The 25,867-nt window shown below is 43.7% G+C and overlaps 1 protein-coding gene across 1 annotated transcript in view; it reads right to left on the bottom strand.

Moving 5' to 3' along the window:
- The window catches only part of EDEM1 (ER degradation enhancing alpha-mannosidase like protein 1), a 131,183-nt gene that overhangs the window by 88,315 nt on the left and 17,001 nt on the right, over positions 1 to 25,867 (bottom strand). Inside the window, exons 2-3 of the mRNA XM_078661665.1 lie at positions 8,971 to 9,043; positions 64 to 167 (exon numbers count right to left, since the gene is read on the bottom strand). Coding sequence (XP_078517791.1) covers positions 64 to 167; positions 8,971 to 9,043 — 177 coding nt within the window. The remainder of the gene's footprint in view (positions 1 to 63; positions 168 to 8,970; positions 9,044 to 25,867) is intronic.

Below are 25,867 nucleotides of genomic sequence, written 5' to 3'. Positions count from 1 at the left end.
ACTATCTGATTTAAAGAAAGGAATGCATGACTTGCAACTAATCACTCAGGCTTTCCCACATACCGTATGGTTGCCTCAAACACTTGCACAGTTGAATCTTTGTCAAAGGAGACCGTTTCTATCACCAGTTTCACAGCTTTCTGGAACTCAGAAGAATTTCCCATCACCTACAAAAAAAAACAACACCAAAAAAAACACATTGGAGACAGTTTTGATATTTTCACTCAATACACCACTCCACAGATGAAGTTTGTCAGGAATCCACAAAATTGCCAATTCAAGGCAGTATTCGAGTTAACGTTTTAGGGCACACAGCTAGCCCTCTCAACATGCCGTGATACACACAAGCTGCACCACCCCGGATTTCACGGAATCTCTGGTATTCAGAAATACCGAGTGATGGTAAGGCTCACAAGGTACCAACTGAGCTTTAATACTTAAGCCACCCCCAGGGAATGAGCATGATTTTGGCATTAACAAGGCAACTTTATGAGCAGATGGGGTGGGTGAACGTGGCCCAATGACAAACCAACCAGCCTTCCTTCACACTATTTGAAAATAAATAAATAAAAATACTCCCCGGTGCTCTGGTGAGCTTTCTGTTGCAATGGAGATGGAAGTTTGGGGGGCACCCACCTGCCCCCACAGCCGCTCATGCAGATGATGAGCAGAAAAAGTCTTCCTCCTCGGGTAGGTGTGGTGCAATGTCAAAAAGGGCCAGAACCCACCCTACCCCAAAAAATTAGAAATAAGTCTACAATTTAATTGTGAACCACATGTTTGCGTGTTGATTTGTTCAACATTGCAGAAAATGTGGTTCTGTCTACTCATACAGTGCAAGATGACAATTCTGGTCACAGTGGATTGTTTGCTACTTAGCTTAGCCATAGCTGCCATTTTGAAACTGATGATGGATAATCTGTGGCTGAAGATGTATGCATCATGTGCACTTCTAGGATATTTTCCCAGCACACTGATGAACATTCCCAGATGGTCCACTATGGTCTGGACATTGATGTACAGAAAGTGCACGCACACCTACTCCAGGTGAAATGTTGCAACAGGGGGCACCAATTGCAAAAGAACATTAGGACCCAGCTACAAAGGGTAGGCGGGGTATCCCCTCTACTGTTTCCTTTCTTGTCAGAGTAGGGAGAACTGTATGGTTCCGTGGAGTGTCATGGGTGCGGCCCAATGACTTAATGTGCCGGTGCTCCACTCCACTGAAAGTAATAAAAAATAAAACATGATTGATAGAAATTGAGTTACTGGTTGGCTAGGTTGTGAGCCCCGGTCAAACAGCACCCATCATCCTTGTCCGGGTGAGCACAAGCGAACCCCTAATTAACTATGCTCAATCCCTGGTGTCATGGCACATAGCAGTCAGGCTTAGCGGCAATGTGCAATGTATTTCTGCAACACTTCAAACTGTAAAACTGTGAAAACACCATACACAAATATCCCACACCAAGTTAGAAACTTAGACCTAGGGGAGGGAAGGGAAAGTGCGGCTCAATGTCAGCAAGGCCTGGTCCCCTATTCCAATATGTCAAACAAAAACATCTCTGGTTACTACAGGGTTTTCTGATCTCATGGAGTGAAAAGATTGGGGGTATACTCTCAACCACCCACCCCAAGGAAGGGGGGTGTCAAGGAGGGGGTGAAGACAGATTTGTCCACTTAATGGGTTGGGAAAAACGGGGGTGAGGGGGCAGGGGAGGGCTCTCGCTGAGGTGGAAGCAATGACATGCTGTGGGGCTGCACATCATAATCTTCAATTTACTTGTGGTTTAATTGCATGATTCCGTGCTTGGGGAGCACCCTCCTGTAGCAATCACCGAACAGAGATCCACGCGATCACCGAACAGAGATCCACTAGTGAAAGATGAAAATAGAAAGAGGAGGAGTCTTTTCCTTTCCAATGTACCCATCTGAGAAGTTGAGTTATGCCCAAGCAAGGTTGCTCTCACCAGATGAGGAAGGACGACAACAGCTTTTAGAAATATATTACATGACACCAGGACAAGCGGAACAGACTCCACTCCTTGTTGGAGTGACTGCTTGATTATGTAACCCATTCAGAATATATACAAGGGCTTTCTCAGCCTGCTTGGTGGAGGATAGGACCTCTATTTTCTCCACACTGTAAAATGTGTGCGGAGGACGAGGAGATCACACCATTTGCATGCCAGAGCTTAAAGTGGTCAGAAAGAGGAGCCAAGGAGCCAACTAATCAGAAGATAAAAACCTGGAGCATATCTAGGAGGGCAGATAACGGTCCATTTCAACTAACATTCACCTGGTTTCTTTCTTGCCATAGCAAAAACACTAGACTGTCAAAGGTCATGATCTGTATTTGCAACACAAGAACCTAAGATTTAACTACAAGCCAATATTAGAAAAGAATAGGCAATCACAGCGCTGTAGAACATTTTAATGTGTAGATACATACATTTGGGACATCTTGCCTTTTGCCTGATTTTGGGAAAACCCAATGTGGATGCCTCAAAACAAAATATATATATATCATTTAGTCACAAATATACTATGTGGGCACACACATCTGATGTGCATAAAAACTGTTCAACATGGAAGGAGATCACTCAACTAAGTGCCAGTTCAGCTCTCTTAATATATTCAAAATAAGCAGCTGAAGTGCATCACTACAAGACATAGCAAACCCTGCACTCCTCTTTTACATATTAAGTTCTATCCTCCAGCCAAAAACTACCCTCAACTGCAGAAATTGTAGCAAATGCCTGTCGGGGCATAGACAGCTGCTCTGGAACAACCTTATCTTTTAGGTCGGTTTGCCAAAGCATACTGAAATTCAGTCAGTCCCTGAAGCTCACACTATTCTTCCACAATATGTTACCTACCTTTAGCTATGCATGAGCAGTACAAGCCTCACAAGGACAGGTTTATGTTAGATGTCTGCTTTACCAGAGCGTGTAAAATTAAAATCACAAAAAGGCTCAACCATTTACAGTTTGTCTTCCAAGTATTGCATGTATCATTTCTTTGTATTGCAAGTGATCCAAGAATACATGCACGTGCCTACAACCAGAGGCCAACGGGGAACAAGATAAAATGGAAAACAATACAACAACAAACCTACTGGTCCTTCTTCCGTATTCTCTCTCCCCACCAATCGTTAAAATGATATGCATTTGAGATCATGGTCAGCATTGCTGAGAGTGGTCAACATACTTAGTTCAACACGCACTGTTAGTTACTGTGAGAAATGGCCTCTTTTTCATGGTAGCCCCCCACTTTATGCCTGGTGTTGATGCGGTTTTGAATGTAGTGCACAGGGTCCCTGCCAACCAGCCCCCCTGTGCTAGTGCTCCTTCCCTAAAACAAATCCCCAATTGGTACTTCTGTCTCCAGCAAGTCCCTAGTAAATGGTACTCTGGGTACACAGGGCCTGGGAGCTGAACAGGGTCCCTTGGGACCCCCTCACTGGGACCATGCCACTGACCTTGCAGCCTCCATGCCCTTGTGATGGAGAAAACAAAGTCGACATGGCACCCTAGTGCTGCTTGAAAGCATAGGTTAGTAACCCCTCTACCAGGCCTCACAGCCCTAAGGCAGGGTGCACTACACTACAGGTGAGGGCATATCTGCCTCAGCAGGTATGCACCTACAGTATTGGGCACCAATTCCTAATGTTGCAAGTGCCAGTGAAGCCACAGAAAGAACATGGGCTGGGAACTCAACAACTCAAGTTCCACAGCACTATGATGACACCACTGAATATAGGAATGTTTGGTCCCAAATCACGCCTTACATTCAATCTACACTTATGCAAGGGTGGTATTTATTGTACCATGTACCTAGAAGGCACTTTAGAGGCGCTGCCCCGAATCCCTACCAATTCTGGCGTGGTCTGTAGGCAGCCAACCACCACCAGACATTGTTCTGGACCCCTGGTTAGATGGGACCTGCACTCTGGGACCAGAAGCCATGCACATCCTGGGCAGAGGTGTCAAGCCTCCTCTTTCACAATGGGCCGGTGCTCGGAGAGGGAAGCTTCAAAGGCTTGCCACCCTTTGTAATGTGACCACCTGCCTCTGCTGCTAGTAGCAGATGGCAGTCCCTGGTTTAAATCCACACTTTGGGCTGGAAATCAGGTGCAAAAATTCATAAAGATAGGAGGTGTGCCCACCTCTGCCAACCACACCTCTAAGGTGCGGAAAACGAGGTGAAACATAACTTTCAGTCCTCGCCATCTTGAAGAGGGGGAAAACCTCCAATCAGGGCTAGGTCTATGCCCCCTACCACAGGAGGGTGGCATAATAAAGGGTGTGGTCACCCCAGGTGAGGTGCCCATTGGTCGTACCTGCTACTCCCCAAAACGCCTCCTGAATTTAGTACTTAGGTGGCTCCTCCAGACTTGGCCTTACGATTCAACGGACCAAAGAAGAAGACAGAAGCCAACCGCCGGCGGACCAGGAACTGAACAGCTGCAGACAAAACCTGGCAAGAACCCTGCCACATGAAAGCGGTATGACCACTGGACCTGCTGTTCTTCCAGGAACTCTGCAAGGCCTCCAAGAAACCCTAGAGACCTTTCAACTTTCAAAGTCCCAAGAACCTCCCTTCGGACTAGAGGCTCTAGTCCCCGGCATCCGCCGGTACCAGAACCGCAGTGGTGAGGACTGACCCTAGGGGGGATGGAGTTGATGCAACTCACTGCCACGTTTTGAATGGAAGCAGCAGTTTACTGGCCATTGCCTTAACTTTGTTGAGTGTTAACCAGTGTCAGATTTGGAAAGGTAATTTACCCTTCGTGATCATACAGATCACCAATCTTATTACAACCTGCCTGCAACCAGACATCAAACTCTGCTCTCTTTAATGCTGGGGTAAACTCTGCTATGCCAATTACAAGGGTAATTGGTTATGCGATAGTGGAGAGCCCTCGCTTAATCACAGCAGTGCCCTAAGCCACCAAAGTAGCTCTCATTACTGGCAAGGAGTACTGACTCCGTACACTGTACTTCCTTAGTAAGCAAGGAGTCTTTCATATATGTATCCAGAAGACTGTCTGGTTGTAGAAACCCCAGGCCTTTCTCCTCAGTGGGTCGATGCTTTGTTTTTGCAGCCACTCTAAGTCTGCTTCCAAACCAGAGCACTCGTCATGTATAAAAAGCAATGTGCACACCTTTCTGTACTGCAGCCAACAAGTTATTTAAAGTGAAGATTGGCAAAAAGCTCCAGATTATACAAAACGGAGGCGCATCCGGTTTTATTGTGTTGATCCCACTATGCAACACTATCAACACAATCTTTGCCAATGACTTGGCAATCATGTTATATTCACTAAGAGCATCTTACAATACAAGAGGAGTGCATCACCTCAGCATAGATTTTTTTATTAAAGTTTTGTATAGCGCTAGCTGAACCCGAGGGTGTCAGAGCGCTTCACAACATGTACAAATAGGCATCAGAAAGACAGTGAGGAAGGAGAACAGGGTAGGGAGCACATGGGTGAAGTAAAAGTCTTTACAATAACAACAGGAGCGCAAAACAGGGCAGAGTCAAAAGCAAGTCATCCGGCTCTGGGAACGCATTGAAAATGGACTTTCAAAGTCAAATGTGGAGTTCATAATACTATCCAGAGCGCTCAAGGAAGAGGGCTTTGAGTAACATCTTGAATTTCGGGAAGGAGGCGGTCATTCTGATATGTGGGGGGATGGCGTTCCATATCTTTGGAGCATTGCCCGCAAAGGATTTGCTGGATGTTTTGTGTTTCTGGGATTTCAGAGGAATGAGTAGGAGCGTGTTGGAGCTTCTGAGGTTCCTTGACTGACCGGCCTTTTTGAGCTTGTTAGCCAGATATTCTGGTTTGCCTGTATGCAGGGCTTTGTGAGTGAGGCAGGCTGTGCGGAAGCTGGCTCGTTGGTCAATAGGGAGCCACTTCAAATCCTTAAGAGCCGGGGAGATGTGATCGTATTTCTTAGTTCCTGTGACCATTCTTGCTGCGGCGTTAAGGGTAGAGGTCAGAGGACCCAGGTGTGATTTGGCTGTTCCAGTCAGAGTAGCGATGCCATAGTCAATTCTGGAGAGTACCAGAGCCTGAGTGGCCTGTTTCAGGTATTTCATGTAGATGTTGAAGCCCTCATGCCAATGTTAAATATGATCATAATTTTTTCACCCAAGACCCCTTCTAGCGACTTTGAGGGTCAGTCGGACTCTGCTCCTCATGAATAATTCAAGACGGTCTTGCTAATTGCCTGATCAGCCATGTATATCTTATTGTAAAGATCAATGAAGGTAATTCACCAGCTGCATTAGAAAAATCAAAAACAAGGGCCAATACAGGACTTTCAGTCTGGGATCATGCCCAAACCTAACACTGAATCTACGATTATTTAAGTGGTCCTCACTGTAGTTTTCTTCACAGTCTACCACCAAACCCTCCAGAAAGAACTTGGTAACTCCATCCTACAACGGTTCCTATTGAACCATAATAATAGAGTCGAACTTGTTCAAATGATCGTTTCCAGATCGGAACACATCCGAAAACCTCGATGCTCCATCCTTCAACTAGTGAGCTTCAAGTACTACCTGGAGCCCGTTGGAGTTGTACTGGTGATGGAACATGTCAACACTGACAAGTAAGATAACCAACAACGAGTATCTATGTTGTTAGACTGTTGAATCATATTGACATACAAAAAAGTGCTTTTTAAAAAAACTGTAAGTTTAAGGATAGTGTCATTTCCTCAAGTGATGCACTCCGGGTAATGTGGTTTACCTAGAACTCAAGATTATGACGCATTAGGAGGCGTTTTGACTTGGGGCGAATTGGGAGAGAGTATACTAGGGTGGATGGCTTTAAAAAGTGTGGGTGGGAAATGGCCCGCCAGACCGGCTTGAACGATCAGGATGAGGGCGGGAGACGTTTGCAGATCATTGAATTAGGTAAGCGACAGGGCGGTAGGAGTACATATCTGTTTAGCAATCTGTAAAAGTAGTAAAGTGAAAGTATGTATTATATATTTTCAAACATAATATTCACAGCGAGTATAGCACATGTTGAACAGCTTAAGTATAAAGTAGCGCGTGAGGTTTGATTTCACGAAGGTATCGTTTGGAACACAGAGTGTTAAAGGGACGGCTTGTGTTTACGCTGGATGGGAGGGAAGAAAACTGGAATGAGTTATGGGATAACATACTAAGTTGGATATTAGGACGTACACCCTTATACTAAGGATTAGACGCATGATGACCTAGGTAAATAATGATAGCCACATGAAAGTAGTGCTCGGGTGGGTAATGTTACGAGTATTATGATTCAATATCTATAGATGAAATTACGTTGTGACATGGTGCTTTTAAGAGACAATGTTAATTATTTGTTTGTATCGTTATTTGTAGTGACCCCCGAAGAAGGGCACATGGAGGCCCGAAATGCATTGGGTTTTTTAACTGCACAATAAATGACTACTTGCGAAGGACTTCTTGCATTTATCGCATTCTTTCAAAAAGGCCTGGAATGGCACAGTTCGAATGTCAGAAACTTGAAAATTGGCACCGGAACCCGATCTTTGGACTGAAAATAGATCAGTGAAATAAATGTTTAAAAGAAGTTAAAATATGGATATAAATGGTTTACAGATTTAAGAATTGATAAATGAATATGAATTAAAAGTGCACGCTAAAAGCGGCACAGAGCTGTGCATTTGGCATAGGGGCTGTATAGTCCCTCAACTCACAACACTGACAAGTAGGCATACAACACTGTGAAAAAAGCCTGAAGGTCTCTTTAGGTCATTACATTAATCTTCGAAATTCTGCTTTAAAAGTCAGAATTTGTGCTCATCCACCAAGGCTGCAATGTTCCACTCCACACCCTGCACAACATGCTGAACCCTTTGGTTTTGACACAGATGCAAACCTCGCTTTGAGGCACACTGCACACAACTAAATACACCTACCAATGATAATATCAGTTCCACATAATATAGTCCGCCAAACTAATACCTGATTTCCAAACTGCCATTAAGGCATTGAACAAGTCTCTACTGAAAACAGCAGCAGTCTCTTGCTGTCTGGCATCCCCAAGATTCACTTATCTGCCTTCAGGAGTGTTCTCCCGACGGAGGTCCGTCTAGTGCAGGTTCACCAGAATTACATTCAGAACTACACTGGCTCCCTATGGTGTGCCCACGTCACACGGCCTACTGGTTCATATGCAAAGCAATCCACTCAAGCACAAACACAATCTGACAAAGAGATCAAGATTTTCAGTGGATCCAGTAAATCCTACAGCGTTTACAGGCTTGAGACTAGAAACTTAAACAAGGAAAAGACTAGCTGTTTGGCCTTCCCCTGCTTGGTGTTTACGGTTTCAAATAAAATGCATACAGCACTTGTCCTCAACAAGGCCCCCAGAGGGCAGCAAACTGGTGAGGATTTGAATGGTCCGACTGTTGTAGAACAGCATAAAAGAGATTTGGAAAATCACCCATGTTCTACCCCATACCTCACACAGTTCTATATCTGACATTAAACCAATCAGAAAAAGCTTCATTGCTCAGCCCCAAAAGAACATGTATTCAACGTCCCACTCCTCACTCTCCTCCTTCCCTTGCAACAGATGCAGTACATAAACTTTTGTGAACTATTGAGGTAGTCCATGCGGCCATCGGAAGACATAAGTGAAAATCTTAATTTAGATGCAAGGCTATCATGGTCCTAACTATACCTGCAGACCGATGTGAAGAGTGGCACGTGTACACCTGGGTGAAAGGTTTCAAAGTCAGCGATGTACATAAAGAAAAGATAGCACTGAAAGCTGTGCACCGGTGTAGGTACAAAGACTGTTACACAACAGGAGAGGAACCAAGATATTTGAGAAGTAAAGATAAACATAGCCAAAACTTTGTTTGCACATCTCACTTATCATCAGACTCCAGAAAGAAAAGTAGTCATTGTTAACTTTTGTTGAGCTCAACTCACCGCCAGGGTGTCCAAGGCATCAATCAGAGTTAAGGAATAGTTCCCCAGGACATCATTTATGTTAAGGTTGGAGCTGAAACAAACATAATGAAAATGTTACGAACAAGTTAGCTCTGTCGACAAGACAGTCAAATGACAAGCAGCAATACTGAATACTACGAGCACCTATTCTGAGGTCAGAAGCAAGCGTGGCTTAAGCTAAACATGGCTTTAAATGAGCAACACATTCATACACAAAATGGAGCTCGGAGTAGTGGGCAGTACGAGTTCGCAAAAGCTTACATAGAGCACCAGAAGATTAGAATCTAAATTTAAATCGAGAAGTGTGTCAATTTCTCATTGTAATCAAGTTTATATAAATTGTAAAATGAATTCATAGTATTTCAGTGATTTCCAAATATTAACATATTAAACAATTTATCCAAAATGTCAACTCATAAAACCATTACCCCAAAGCAGCCAACTCCTCAAATAGAAAATCTAATAACAAAAACCGTTAGTAGCCAGCATATTTTATGCACACATTCATTCGGATATTGTATTGTTTTAAACTTTCCAGACAATAATTCCGCTACACCAGCTGTCTTAAACTCAAAACGTCAGTTTAAATTGTGATTAGGGGTAGCTTTGTAAATCTTTTTATATTCGAGTTGATAATTCTAAACATTAGCATACAGCCCAATTGTATAATGTTCATTCAGAACCCAAAGAGGCCCACCTAACTCCAGTCCATTATCACAGTGTCATCCGTGTATTGCACAATCTATATAAACTCTGATCCTCATGAAGGATCACCTTCAGTGGAGCATCTCCCAGGACCGCAGAATATTAAACGAATAAGGGGGGGTGTAAGTATGCACCCATGCCAAATCCATGGTCCATACATAGCCGATATTGGGGTGGCTGTGCCTAAAATAAACCGCATCCAAGTGTCCATTTATAGTCAGTGACCATAAGGAGACCAACAGCTTTATGGGTATGGCAAAGCCCATTGAGTTGTTTCCATAATAACGCACTGTCCAGAGCCCACTCCCTCAAATACATGAAATCTATAAAGCATGCACATAGACACTCTTTCAGGGAGCAGCAGAGCAGTGTCTCAAAAATGAAATGGCTAGAAGAGTAGCTACAGTCCCAATTCCCGGGAGAATGATTAAGTATAAGGGAAGTAACACAAGCTTACAGATGTGGGGCTATGTTTTTTTTTAACTAAAAAGAACATGTTGATACGTTTTTGCCTCCTGGTCCAACACAGCTACTAAACTAGAAATGGACGGCAGGGCCAGCTCCTCCTTTCAGAAGTGGGAAGGGTGCACTGAACCCCTCAATCAGTTCGAGACTGTGGCCCTTTGAGAATATGCACTAAGAAAGGACACAGCCAGGGTACCAAGTAGATTGGTTTAAATTTAAACAAGCATTGCTAAATTGCTAAAGTCGATAGGTCTGGCCTTGGCTGGCAGGAGTGATGGTGATTTGAATTCAAATGTAGGTTTCAAGCATACGCCCAACAAATGAAAAACAAAAACATGCAACAGCCTGAACTTGGAAGCCATGTGCTTGTAATAAAAATCATAAATGTAACATATTAACCATTGCATACAATTTTACAAAGAACAGTTCTGGTGTTTTCTCAGGTATGTCTATTAAGTTTTTTTTTTACTTTTTAGTTTAAGCACACATCATTCGAAAATATGATTTTTATTTGCAAAGAAAAGTTGCTTTGAATAGCTGTCACCTGAAGACATGTTTAAACACAAGGATAGCTAAAAAAATAAAATGTAAAAGAAGAATGAAAAGAAAAAGACATTGACAAAAAATAGTGTTGGTATACAGAGCCTGTTAGTGATATGCACTTCTTTTTAGGTAGATGTACACATGCGGTCAAGGGAAATGTCACCCTAGCTGGCTATGATGTAAACAAATTTCTGATGCCTTGGAATATGCACCGATTCAAAAAGTGGGGGTGGTGATGGACAGAGTATCTGAATTAAACAGAACACTCGTACCCAGTCAAAAGATCAGGGCTTGATCCATCACCGTTTTTCAGCTCACTGCACCATCCCAGCTCAGAACCTGGCTATATGCAAATTAGTCTGTCCCTGGCCCAGTGCATCATGGGAACAGGGCAGGCCAAACTACCAAGCCAATTCTTTACTGGAAAGGAAACAAGCTTCTGGGGACCGGTTTCTGGCATTGCAGCCGTCTTCGGCCCGGCTTGCTTGAATCCTGATGGTGCAGTGAGCAAGGGACTCACATCTGAGCATACCCTGCCACTCCTATAGTGGCCAAAAGGATTCAGAAAAGGGGGGTGGTGATGGACAGAGCATCTGAATTAAACAGAACACTCACCCATGATGCACTGGGCCAGAGACACTAATTTGCATGTAGCCAGGTTCTGAACTGGGATGGTGTAGTGAGCTAAAAAACGTGATGGATCAAGCCCTGATCTTTGGACTGGGTAGGAGTGTTCTGTTTAATTCAGATGCTCTGTCCATCACCACCCCCTTTCATGAATCGTTTTGGCCACTATAGGAGTGGCAGGGTATGCTCAGACATGAGTCCCTTGCTCACTGCACCATCAGGATTCAAGCAAGCCGGGCCGAAGACGGCTGCAATGCCAGAAACCGGTCCCCGGAAGATTGTTTCCTTTCCAGTAAAGAATTGGCTTGGTAGTTTGGTCTGCCCTGTTCCCATGATGCACTGGGCCAGGGACAGACTAATTTGCATGTAGCCAGGTTCTGAACTGGGATGGTGTAGTGAGCTAAAAAACGGTGATGGATCAAGCCCTGATCTTTTGACTGGGTATGAGTGTTCTGTTTAATTCAGATGCTCTGTCCATCACCACCCCCTTTCATGAATATGCACCAGCGTCAGCCCCGGCCATCAAGTGTCGGAATCTGATAGACAATTAACAAAATTATTTACTGGCCGGCATTCTCTAGGTTATGCCAAATAAAAAAATATTTCACCAGTTTCTACAAACTATACACTTAAAAGTCAAAAAGTGCCTGCCAGTACTATGAAACGTCATGTTTTAAGACAGACATCGAAACCCTTTTGGGAGAAAAGAGAGCTTTCGCAGTCAGACTCGTATTAAGATTTCCAGACTTCAAATTAATCCGCCCCCCCCCCAACCCCACCCCCAGCGCCTTGAAAACCTATTGGGCGAGTAGTCGCGCTTCACAAGAACCCTATTTGATTGAATTAGGGGGGGATGACGCAGCATGGGATATGCTTGAGCGCAACTCACTTGCAGAGATGGTTCTTTTTGGCCGAAATTCTTAACACCATGTCGTTTTTAAAAAGTGTACAGGTTTCACCTCATTCCAAGGCTGCCACAAGCTAAATAAAATGCCGGACTGTTTACTAAGCAAAATAAATAACGATAACGCATCTTTACACAACATCCTCGACTCGTCACAATCCGGCTTCAGAAAAAACCACAGCACAGAAACCGCCCTCCTTGAGACGACATCCGCTTCCTACTGTACAAAGGAGAAACAGTAGCCCTCATCCTACTCGACCTCTTGGCAGCCTTCGACACGGTATCCCACTGCACCCTGATACGCAAACTCCAAGACGCAGGTATCCGGGACAAGGCCCTCGACTGGATCTACTCTTTCCTTTCCAGCAGTACACAGCGGGTCAGGCTCTCACCCCTCCCCCCCTTCCTCTCGGACCCCACACCAACCACCTGCGGAGTCCCCCAGGGGGGCCTCCGTCGGCCCAACGTTCTTTAACGTCTACATGGCTCCCCTCATTCCATCATCCGAACCTACGGACTCAACATTGTCTCTGACCCGGACGACACTCAATTCATCCTTTCCCTTTCAAACGAAGCCAACGCAGCCAAACACAACTTCCAAGAAGGCATGGAAGCTGTTGCCAAATGGATGAAAAGCAGCTGCTTACAACTCAACACCAACAAGTACTTATCATGGGCCCACGCCCAGACGCCTAGAACGACATCTGGTGGCCCTCCGCCCTTGGCAGCCCTCCCGCCCCCACGGACCATGCATGCAACCTCAGAATCATCCTTGACTCCGAGCTTAAAATGGACCGGCAAATCAACTCGGTCACATCCTCCCGCTTCCACATCCTCCGCCTCCTACGTAAGACCTTCAAATGGACCCCCCTTAGAGCACAGAAAAACCGTCACCCACGCACTTGTCATCAGCAGACTCAACTACAGCAACGCACTCTATGTCGGAATAAACAAAAACCTCATCCGCAAGCTACAAAACATCCAGAACGCCGCCGCAAGACTGGTCCTCAACTTACCAAGACACTGCCACATCTCCCAACAGCTGCGCACACTCCACTGGCTCCCCATCGAGGCAAGAATCACCTTCAAGATCCTCACCCACGCACACAAAGTCCTCCACAACACCGGACCAGCATACCTCAACAGCTGTATCAACTTCCACACACCCCAAAGAACCCTACAATCAGCCCAGCTCTCCTACGCTGTGGCCCCCACGCGGCAGAAAGACCAGATCAGGAGGCTGCGCTTTCTCCTTCCTCGCGGCAAGTGCTTGGAACGCCCTACCGCTTCACCTCAGGCAGACATCACTCCTCACTTTCACGAGAAACCTCAAGATCTGGCTCTTCGACAGACCCCCTCGTTGATGGACTAGAACCCGCACCCCTCTCCTCCCCAGCGCCTTGAGATCCTTATGGGTGAGAACCACTTTAACAAACTCATGATTGATTGATTGATTATTGTTACGAGGGGCGGGGGGTAAATAATATATGGTACCTTGTACAATGTAATGCCACTCAACTTACTGGCACTGAAAGTCTAAGTTGTCCTTTGGGATTTCACTGTGACCTTGAAATAAATGCAGATGGCAGACTAGAATTAATTCATCATCATCAAAAATATTATTTTCAGACATTTGTCCATAAAAATACAATACATTAAATGGACTTTTTTTTAAAGTTGAATAAAATGTGATCTACATGAGGGGCAGAATTGCTCACAAAAGTTATTGTATATCACATTAATGACCCATAAAACACTAGAAACTACGGATACTGATATTGGAATGAGAAAAAGCTGAATCATCCACTTCTATGCTAACTAGGCTCCCGCAACGCCTGTAAGGCCCTTGTGTCCTTTCTCTTTAAGTAGACATTCACTGTTGCGCTATTTGTGGATAAGCCCATTATCAGTCACAAAGAAATACGAACAAACAAGATATGCTATCAAGCAACCCGTATGCCCGTTTGCCCGATTGACTTACGAGACCATACAAATGTGTGCTCAAAAAGTGCGTTACAAGGCCATGGCTTCATGGCCTATTATCTGCACCCAGTGATCTTCTTTCCCTGTACTTTTGCCGTAGGTTCCGGATGATTTGAAGGAGACTGCAAAGCGGTATTACTGGCGACAGCGCTCTCAACTGCATTTTAAAAATGAGAATAACAAAATGTACTTTTTTTATCCAAGAGTTTCACTATTCTGGTGTAAATGAGTGTGTGAACCACAAACTCGACATTAAGTACAACTGATACCAATGGACGTCGACTTTTGGAAATGTTGTTGCTTAATTTTTATTTTTTTTAAGCCCTTGCTTGTTTTATTACGATGATTAATTTTAGAGTTTGTGATTTTTAATCTATTGAATGTGAGATTTAGATACAAGCAAATGTGTTTAAGTAGATGGGCGAAACATCGTTTGAAATGCACCAGAGTTATCAGACCTTCCAACTGCGTAGCCAGACTTAAAACTAAATTCTGTGCAGTGGCCGATCTGTTCGCATAAATGGCGTGGCATTCTGTATATGGATGGGAAATTATGAAATGTAATTGTACATCCACCTGCCCAACACACAATACAGGTCTCCCAAATCACTCGGCTAGCCCAGAAGAATGAGCATGTTTCTATTGGTCAATCCGTCTCATTATATGCTTGCATTCCATTGATATGTTGTAAGTGTATATAGTATGTCAGCTGTGCCTGCACCCTCCTGAATCTCACGGGCCACTCTTGCTGCTTACACTGCCGACACCCAGAACAGATATGGGACTAACTCCCTGCTGCCACATGACCTCTTAGCGTTGGTCGCATGCTCATTTTGTAAACTTTCCTGGCAGGCTGCCAGACACAGGACATACAAAATGGGCAGGCTGGAGTAGTCACAGTGCACATCGGAGTTGCATTGGAGGTCTTGATCAGCTGACCTGCACAGGCCATACTTCAAGGTGGCAGTTGCTCCTCCTGCGAAGTGTAACTGCAATATATCTTGGCTCTGAAGTAAGTCTGGGTGGTGAACTCTGCTCGCTGAGTTTTCCACACTCTGCGTTAAATGGAACTCGCCGAGTTCCAAAAAACTCCGTTTATCGGAGTTTTCTTCCTCGCTCGCATTAGTCCACGTCAAGTTGGCCAGTGCAAGCGAGGAAAATCTACCTTCCGGCGAGATTTTTCCTCGTTCGCGATCATCAACATCAAGTTGGCGAGCGCGGAAAATCAACCTCCTGGTGAGATTTCCCAATACAAGAAGTCAGTTTTCTCATTTAGAGTGGTCGCATATGCTCGCAACAGCTCGCGCTGAGAAGCTGTCCGTTCGCATTGAGAAAGCTACCGCTCGAGTAAAAATCTACTTGAGCGGCAGAAAGGAAGCAGCGCCCGCTTGCGCTGTGCATGGTGCCGTTCGCGATGATGGCACAGTGCGGACAAGCATCTGGAACTGAAAATCACTGTGAACAGCATTTATCTAACACAATCCAGTGCTTGTAGAGCTCCACGTAGCGCAGCAGTGTGTTGGATAAATGCAGAGGTTTTTTTTTTCACTTCGCTGAGTTCGGCGTAGAAGAACGCCGCCCAGGCTCACTCTAAAGGTGCGCTGCGGGCACTGCTGCTGCATTGCCACGTTCCCTATGCCTCCTCGGTGCCGCTATCTACAGTGCTTGCAAACATACAGTATTCGAAGCACACATAGATGGAGAACTGAGCCTTTCACCTCACAAATGAGTCTGCAGTGACTAATGATTTACAACAAGGGGTGGTGATGGACAGAGTCTCTGAATTAAGCAGAGTACTCTCACCCAGTCAAGAGATCAGGGCTAGATCCAACACCGTTTTTTAGCTCATTGCACCATCCCAGTTTCAGAACCTGGCTGTATGCAAATTAGTCTGTCCCTGGCCCAGTGCATCATGGGAACAGGGCAGACCAGACTACAAAAGCCAATTCTTACACTGGGAAGGAAACAAGCTTCCGGGGACCGGTTTCTGGCATTACAGCCATCTTCGGCCCGGCTTGCTTGAATCCTGATGGTGCAATGAGCAAGGGACTCACATCTGAGTATACCCTTCCACGCTTAGGGTGGACAAAATTATTTACAACAAGGGGTGGTGATGGACAGAGTCTCTGAATTAAGCAGAGTACTCTCACCCAGTCAAGAGATCAGGGCTAGATCCAACACCGTTTTTTAGCTCATTGCACCATCCCAGTTTCAGAACCTGGCTGTATGCAAATTAGTCTGTCCCTGGCCCAGTGCATCATGGGAACAGGGCAGACCAGACTACAAAAGCCAATTCTTACACTGGGAAGGAAACAAGCTTCCGGGGACCGGTTTCTGGCATTACAGTGACTAATGAAGCACAGCAGGTATGGCTATTGGAACCGGTGGGCATGTTCGATGCTGCATCAACAAGAACAATAAATGACACCAAGCTCTCTTCCATAGGCCTGGGTTTCACTATCACCATATTTTGTATTTGGCAATTACAAGCATTTAATGTCCGAGTTTCGCTGTGCTCAGGCCACGCAGTGAACCAAGGTGAGCAATGCAAGTAGTGCTGATCACTGTGGAGTCATACATTCACAGGGTCGAAGGTTGTCACTCACAGTGAAGTTAGCTAATAGCTGAAGGGGGCTGACTCACTACCCCATGCCAGCGGTTCTTAACATTTTGACTCTGGTGGACCCCACCAATTAATCAATCATCACTGGAGCCCAGGGTTCCCAATTGAATCATTTATGGATTATGAACGTGTGAGATGTTGGGGTTTTAAGCCACAATACATTTTATATCCTAAACCGACTATAGAAGGTGGCCATGAGCCAATGCTATTTCTATGCAATCAGTTTAATAGGTACCCTGTACCACACTGAAGATGGTGAGATCCTTCACACCGAGATTAGGCATATTCAATGAAACCAGACATTACATTTTATGAAAGCTTGCAATGCGATTACACTCCGGGCATAGAGATTTTGTGGCTATAAAGTGCTGTGGGTGGTACCTCACGTCATACACGCCAAGTGTCAGGTCTCTATCAGCAAGCCATTTTTTTCTAGCACAGCCGCACTCTGGGTCTGGCACCTGCATTGCCACTCTTGCTTTTACGAGCAGACAAGCCAACCAGTATTTTAGTAGTGTCACACACACATTGCTGGAAACAGCATTCCTTTATCAGAATTCTAGGAATGCGGTCATGCTACAATGCTGTGGCAGATGCCACCAAACCTAGGGTGGAGCAAAAAAGAAAAACATATTGCAGAACCAGCACTGGGAAATGTATGGTCGGCAGTGAAACTCATGTTCAGATCCTGTGATGCTTCACAAGTCAATGTTCATAATTTTCCCTAAAATACGTCTACTAAAAAAAATATATTTGGCCAAAAATTTTTGTCGGAACCATTTTTAAGTATGTACCTGCAAACAGGTACTAAGCTTGCTCTTCTTGCCTAGGCATTTCACAAACCAGGATTACGATCAAACAAATGCTTTCCAAACTCAGCTTGTACAAACATTCCTGAAACGGGACAGAAGCAAGGTTACTCAAATAACTGCAGAGCAACTTTTGAAAAAGTTCTGAAATGGTAACATTAGAACTTTTCAGTATGGCTATTTTTTTAGATCTTGCTACAGACAGCTCTAGGTGACAGTAATTAGACACCCTCAAGAGTGACAAGCAGCCCTCTACAAATCCACCTTACATTACATGTTACCAATACTTTAGGTACATATGAAGTAGTACAGAGAGACATGGCTTTGGGTCAGCACACACAAGCCATCGTATTTCATAGTTTGCCATTGCCTGCATGGGCTGACCACCTTATTAGTTCCAAATGGTGATAAACTCAAGTAGTACTTTTGCTAGCCTGCTGAAGCAACATACCGTGTAGCTTATGTTTCAGAATCAATTTGTACTCTTTGATGTTTTAACTGGCATGACAAATTTCTGGTTTATGTCTTGCTTTTATTTCGGAAGTACGTTCTGTTTCTCTATATGACAGGCTTACTGTAGTCACTAATCACCCACGCAAGCTCGCTTGTTAGGTCTCGCGACCTGGCGGAGCGAGACTATAGGGGCTTAAACAGACTTTAACTAACTGGCGATTTGATGTTATGCACGTGCGCTTTTAGGTCAATGCGCAAGCGCATTGACTTAAAATGCGCGTGCACTGCATCAAATCGCCAGCCATCTGTTCCCCAGCAGCTCTTCCCGCTCCGCCCCACAAGCTTCCCCCAGCGTGCGCTCTGCCTGAGCCGCACTCCTCCCACACCTTTGAAGTGAAGCTTAGCTTCACTTCAAAGGCCCCTGCTGCTTCACACCCTCATGCCGCTCTCCCCGCTCCGCCCCCACCCCTGCCCGCCGTGTCGCATTTCTCCTCCCCCCTCCCCACAGCAATGCCCTCCGTCTTGTTTTATTTTACCATTTTAAACCACAATGTCTTTATTTTTCAGAGCGCAACATGCCACGCTTTCACTCAATTAATAGCGGCTGAGCGCTTTTTTTATGCGAGGTTCGCTGTATCCACTTTTCAAAACATCAAGTCTTTATTATAGGTGCAGCTTTCACTTTAAACTTGCCTTTATTTTTTCATAATCTACGCCCTTTGCAGAGCTAAGCACCGCCCTTTAACACACACGCCTTTACTTTTGCACAGCGCAGTACGACTCTTCCTTTGTTAATTGCTTCCTGTTCCAAGCAGCTGCTCTTCGCTCCCTCTCCTGGCCTGCAGCTGTCTCCTCCTCCCTACCCTCTCGACCCTCCACATTGGCACTTTAGATGAGACGAGGAAGCTGGTAATTTGTTTTTATCAACTCCATTCGCGTTGGTTAAGATCAGCGCGGCGCACGCCTCATTATGTGGCATGGGATTACTTATGCTCTACTTTTTGTGTAATAACGTTATATTACTTGTTGACACCTTTTCGCTGCTTAAAGGACACTTTATTTATATCCTTTTTTTATATGTTGTTTACCCATGGTTAGTGTTGAGGCAAATCCACGTTTAATGCGGCGATATGGCAGCAGTGTAACCACTATTCATACCCCCCCCCCTGCTTTCCACTGTTTGCTCTCCATCCCCTTTCCTTTTTATCTCTTTAAATAGATCAAATGATCACTCCACTGCAAATAAAAAAAAATATATATAACAGACAAACATTGGCATTTGCAACACCAATAGCTCGAACTTCCACTAATGCGAGACCTATTGCATTGCTAATGCTTGTTTTACTTTACTGTCTTGATTACATGTTGCTGGGCGTCCAGTTTCTATTCACAAAAAGCAGTGTATGCAAACAATATTCCTGCAAGTACACTTTAAAGACTGGCTCCTGTAAAATGTATCTACTATGTAATATTAGGCTGTTTATACCTTTTAAGTTCAGCACTTACAACACAAACTTCAATCTCTGTCTCCTTCTTGTAACACTTTGAGGATACAACCTACCTTTGCTATTGCAGTCTGTTCCACAAAGTGGTACCACTCCCAGCTTCTATTGTCGTAACCCAAGAGGTTGCTTCATTATGGTACTTTTCTTCCTGGGGCAGCGGAGAGCAGCATACACAACATTACCCAACTATTACCAAATGCTTCCCATTTCAAAAAGCCAGGCCTACTAGCTTTGCTTAAGCGCGTTTAAGAAAAGCAAAGCCAATTTGTTTTGTCATTGCTTGGTATTAAACTGCTACAACAAATACTTTTTGTATACACTGGAGTTGGACTGTACCAAAATCCGAGGTGAGGAATGTTGCTAGGTATATTACACAAGTCTGACACTTCTTTAGAACTCTATATCTTGTGTCTCTCTGCATGTGAGGTTATTGATACTTCAAGGCCTGCTTAGAGGATGACAGTATGTGTATTTTAAAGCACAGCAATTGGTCCGAATAAAAGATATAACGGCCATTAATAAGAGCTTTCGCCTAATACAATTATGCTTACAATGAGAACAAAGGCTAAACAATTATTGAAAAAGTGTGCCATCTATCCTTTTAAGCCCAAGAGGGCGAGGAGTTGTTAGTTATTGAGAGCCGTGCCTCCTACAGGAAACTATCAATGAACATCCAAAATCCCCTTTCTGATCAACTGCCAACTGAGTCCATAAATTTAAATGCCTAGAACTTCTCAAATCCACTAGGTATTTTATAACAAGGACATTACAATCTGGGCTGTTTCTTCTTATCATAGTTTCGGCACCATGCCCATCTGTAATTTGAGCTGGGTGGATTAAAGACATTTTCTGTGTGTTTGGAAGGATCCATGAGGGAAGGGGTATAAGGTGAAAATATGGTGGGGATTAAGTTGGAGAACTGGTTGAGATATATACAATTAATTTGTATTTCTACACAGATACTGCCTTGACATAGCAACTATTGTTGCGTGCCTCAGATTAATTTCTTCGCATGAACAAGTCAAAATTATTTTAAATAGGCCAACATTAAATGTCTCTAAAACAGAGTAGCCAATTATTTCCTCTCCAAACGTAAAACAAATCTTGCCAATATAGAATCTACTGTATATCCTTTGTGTGGTACAACAGCCACATAAGACATAGGACATTGTTTTCTCTTTACTGCCTTTTCATGCCCGTAAGGTCACAAAAGAGAACTACCAAGGCCTCCAAATTAGATTATACCAATATGTTTACCAAGCTTAAAAGGAAGAGAAACTATTCTAATCCTACCATTTACATCTCTACCACAAAACAAGAGATTGCCCTCAGCTCGGCAGGGATGGAGGCAAAAGCCTGTGCATGGTTCACATGCATTTGAGGGCTCTCAGTCACCAATGTATACAGATGCTTACCTCTTGAGCTGCCAATATATTCCTTGGTCTCTTTTCAATCTCCTAAGAAGGATTCTTTAAAAAGATCTTGTGGCAACCCTACTCGCCAATCAAGAAATCATTGTCCACCAAGTTGCCGATACACAGCTCTGCCCTAAAATACAATGAATGAGAAGGTGATAATCATTGCATGAGATCTTGCCTCATCTACATCCAGGCCAGGATGTCAAACATCTACATGAAAACACAAACCAAGCCAAAGTGAAACAAAATGTGATACACTCACCAATAATGTCAAACTGCAAAAAATTGAAAATTGAGCCTTAAATTAAAAAAGTTTCATCCAGTGTCAAGTCATTAGGATTGCACTGGTCTCTCATTCAAAGTCCATACCACCACAAAACCCTGACAAGCGGTCGTTCCAACTCCTCTTGCTCAACAAACTACAACACTGCAACTAATTGGCAGTCGGCTGTACCAGCTCTCATTCTCTCTTAGCTGGAAAGTGGCAATGTTCTATTGACAAGCTTAACGGCGTCATATCCCATCCCACTCACACGAGTGCTACCTTTAGCAGTGCAACTTATAAAAGGGGAAAAATACATAACACATCACCTACTTCGAATAACACTGCAGCTGATGCCTTTAAAGGTAGCCCCCTCCCCCCCCCATGAGTGCTCTTTCATGTACAGAGCACTTAAAGAAAAAAACAAATTCACAGAGAATCTCTCCCTGATCGAAACTGCAAGACAGAGTCAAACCCTTGCTAGAACAGAGACTCAGGAGTCACATAATCCACATCTCCATGACATTCAGCCAGTTGCCCAAAGTAAGCACAGCAGTATCCACAATAATTCCAGGTGTCTGCAAGTTGCAAAGTGTCTTTAAAAAGCACCTTAGATTGCACTTTAAAGTATCACTTGTGTTCCAATTTTATGTGCAGTTTTATGTGGTCTCCTAAAACTAGGCCACCGTTCGATAATTACCATAAATATAACATACAGAGCAAAACATTTCCCACCTCTTAGTGCAAGCTTGGGCTCCCACTGGTGGTGCCAAGGCACTGGCCATCATGTAGCCCTCTTCCATGCACTTGGTTACAGAGTCTCGAACATGTAAGTCAGAAATATTGTTTTTTTGTAGGTTTGGAGTCAGTTTGTTTGCCCTCATTCGTTGTCGTATACAACAAATATATTACGGTTTAAACAGGCTAGGAGGTTACAAGTTGTTTCTCCACGAGCCATGATGCACCCTCTTGTAGGTGCGACCTAGCAGTTTACATCAGGCTTCCCTCTAGGTCCCATTGGGGGTGGAAAGGAGAGGACTCACTAGACATTTTCAGGGTATCCACGTGATCTACTTAAATAAATGGACTGTAAAAACTTGGCACTGTGCCAGCTGTACCATTCTTTCCCCCATGTGGGCCAATTCAAAACCTGTGGGTAAATAATATGACAAAGTATCTGTTGCACTACAAATCAAGGAAGAAGAAACAGAGTTAGAGCTTGCAAAGACAGCTGTAACCACAAACCTCTTTCGGCTACCTCTAAAGGAAGGTAAAATGTGTGTTGTGGTTCTAATCAGTAGAATAGTCTCAGAACCAGCAAGTGCAAACAACAACGATTTCATAACGAATGGGGTAGTCAAATGTGAACACCTGCCCTGCCGAAAGGGAAATATTTCAAAACCATGCTGCTGCATGCTTAGTACCACCCCTTTCCCTCGCCACAACGATTTATGGTTTCAGAGGATCAACTGGTAAATAGCAAAACCACCACAGCATCCAGCGTAGGTCTATTCAACCTCTCTAAGATAATGTCAAGTAACCGAGAAAGACTGGATTGGAGACTAAGAGTTGCAATTGAGGAGTTGATGGCTACAGTGAAAGATTCCAGTGCCCAGTCAAAATATCTGCGCAATTAAAAAGAAAGAAAAAAAAAAAAACTTTTCTCTTCGCTACATCCAAATCCCTTCATCATTTAAACTTTAATTCAAGAAGACATTTAGGTTACAGATAGCACAATATGTGTTCAACTTAATTCATTTTCAAACACTTAGGGACCACTTCAAGACCACAAATCTCATTAGGGTTGATGGTAGCAGGCTCAAACAGCAGGAGCACAGTAGTGCAATAAATAGCAGATGGTGAATGGTAGCAAGGGATTGTCTAGTGCACTCTTCTGACCCTGCTTTAGCTGCTGAGCTGTCACGAAACAATCTATTGGCCTTCCAACCCGGTTCTACTCAGATTTACCTGGATCTTGCTATTTCACAAAGCTCACCATTAAACTAGATTCTTGCATCGCAGAGCCTTTACACTGTCCCACCTACTCACCAAGTGACTCCGCTTCCATCCACTCCATTACAATTTCTTGGCACTCCAGTGCCACAAAAGGCAGACATGAAATAGTGAGAAGATACAGAGAACCTTCATTTAGGACAGAGCAGTTGCATTTGACCCTTTAGCTTAAGGGCTAGGTTTTCAGGGCATACATACATCCATGAAGAACAATACAGCCACCAAAGTAAACGTGGAAGTGGGTATACACTTTAGGATTACGAGGTGCACCTTGCAATCTGCTTACATTACAGATACCCATTTTCCCTGACAGCTAATGGTGAAAAACTATTCATGTCCAAAATACAGTACTATACATGAAATGATTAGTTAAAAGAGGACTATTAGAGACAGAGACATCACATTTTAAAAAGAGGAGTTGCATTCTTCCGTTCCCCACAGTCCTCCGGTGAGCACCACTATGCTGCAAGCAGCATCAAAATTAAAATCTCAAAAAAGCCCAAAAAAGATTCAAACTTCTCAGCAGTGGCCACATTTTCCACATGTCAATCTTCATTATGTATGCTTCGATGAAATTCTTAAACCAATGATGTACAGGTATGACCATCCAAAAGGCAACGCTTGAATAGCAACCGTTTTTTCTAGGAGCCCAACTATGCACTCTTGTTCACTGACAGTTAGCGAGGGAATCAGGTGGATTTCATGACTCTCTGAATGACAAAAAGGTCTTTCTTGACCAAAGTCCACCTTCTTCAACACAGATACTCCTTTGACATAACTACCATTGTTGCGTGCCGCAGATTGATTTCTTAGCATGAACGAGTACAAATTCTCTTAAGTAGGCAAACATTAAACGTCTCTAAAATAGAACAGCCAATTATTTCCTCCCCAAATAGTATAACATATCTTGCCATTATAGAATCTACTGTATATTCTTTGTGTCGTTCAAGAGCCATATGAGACATAAGACATTAATTGTATTCCCTCTACTGCCTTTCTATTCCCCCAAGGAGACAAAAAAAAAAAAAAAAGTGTACCAACTACAAAGGTCTCCAAATTAATTACACCAATATGTTCACCAAATGTTTAATAAAGCGAAACTTTTGTAACCTTACCACTTACTTTCTCTACCAGAAAACAAGAGATTGCCTTCGGCTCTGCAGGGATGGAGAAAAAAGCATGTAGATGGGTCACAAGCTTTTCAGGGCTCTCTCCCACCAATTTATACAGATGCTTAGCCCTCGAGATCCCACACTTGAGTCTCCTATAAATTCCTTGGTCTCTTTTCCATTTCCTAAGATGATGATACGTCTTCCTACAACACCCCAGAGATAATGAGATGTTTTTACTATTAAACTCCCCCAAATCCATAAGAAAAGTTTTGGCTGCAGAGCATTCCATACAATAGCAATCCACCATTAGATTGTGAATGTACTGTCCTTTCTTCGGTCTCATCTCAGACAGCGCATATGCTCTTGCTTGAAAGATATTGTATACAACAAGGGGCTTCCATTCCACCCACTGCTTAACATTTGTTGACTTTACTGTCACTCTTATTTTCTGCCTTTAAATTGGCCAGCGCATGGTTCTTTTGGGTGAAGCATGGACCAAGTACGAACTGCTTAAGTCGGATTGCTGTCCTTCCACTAATCATGAGGTCTTTGAAGTACTACATTTATTTTTTCTTATTCCTTCTAGTCCTTGTTGAACCTCTTGCCATTTGTAGCGATCTTTTACTATGCCACACATATGCACAATTCACAAAAGCCTTTTCTTCTTTGAAATGGATGTTTATTATGACAACAGATGGTATCTGCTTCCAAATGTATTTTCTCTAAGACATGGGTGCAATTCTCTTCTTTATTTAATAGGGTTTCATGGTCAAATTCCATCTTTTTTTCTTTTCTATGCAGGGTGTGGATTTACTGGTTTGCTAAGAACTAAAAGGGTGATGTGCCGATACCTAACAAACAATGACATAGCCAATAGGTTTCACCTTTAAGAATAGTGGCTCTGCAATTGCCATTTGGTACTGCTGTACAGCATGGGAATTGTCAACTTTGGCAAGTTTCTGAAGCCAAGCTGTATAGCAGTGTGGCTGCTATGCAACAGGTCTACAGTAATAACAAGCATTTGCAATGCAATCGGTCATGCATTAGTGAATGTTAGAGCTATTGGCGTAGCAAATGACACTGTTTTTTAGTTTATTTTTTGTTTGCAGTGGAGCGATCATTTGACCTATCTAAGCAGATAGGAATGAAAGGGGGTGGATAGGAAAATGTGGAAAGCAGGGCTGGTATGAGAAGTGCATTAAAAGAAAGAGGAAAGATGGAATTTGCGCACATGTAAAGTGCCCCTCTACCACTGAATGAGACACTAGGAAAAGCACTCACGGCAGAGCACTTATCTGAATATTGTATGGCATACTGTAGTGATAGCAACTTTGTAGATATTAAACTTTAAATACATGTATTTTATGTCTATGTAAGCACTCCACTATCCTTTTGGAATGTGTAGGCTCTAAGAGTGGAGTTGAAGTGATGTGATGTGATACTGACAAAAGGGC

The sequence above is a fragment of the Lissotriton helveticus genome, chromosome 9 (genome assembly GCF_964261635.1).
Source record: "Lissotriton helveticus chromosome 9, aLisHel1.1, whole genome shotgun sequence".
NCBI lineage: Eukaryota > Metazoa > Chordata > Amphibia > Caudata > Salamandridae > Lissotriton > Lissotriton helveticus.
The sequence above is the reverse complement of the archived record's forward strand: the minus strand, read 5'-3'. Positions and strand labels throughout refer to the sequence as shown.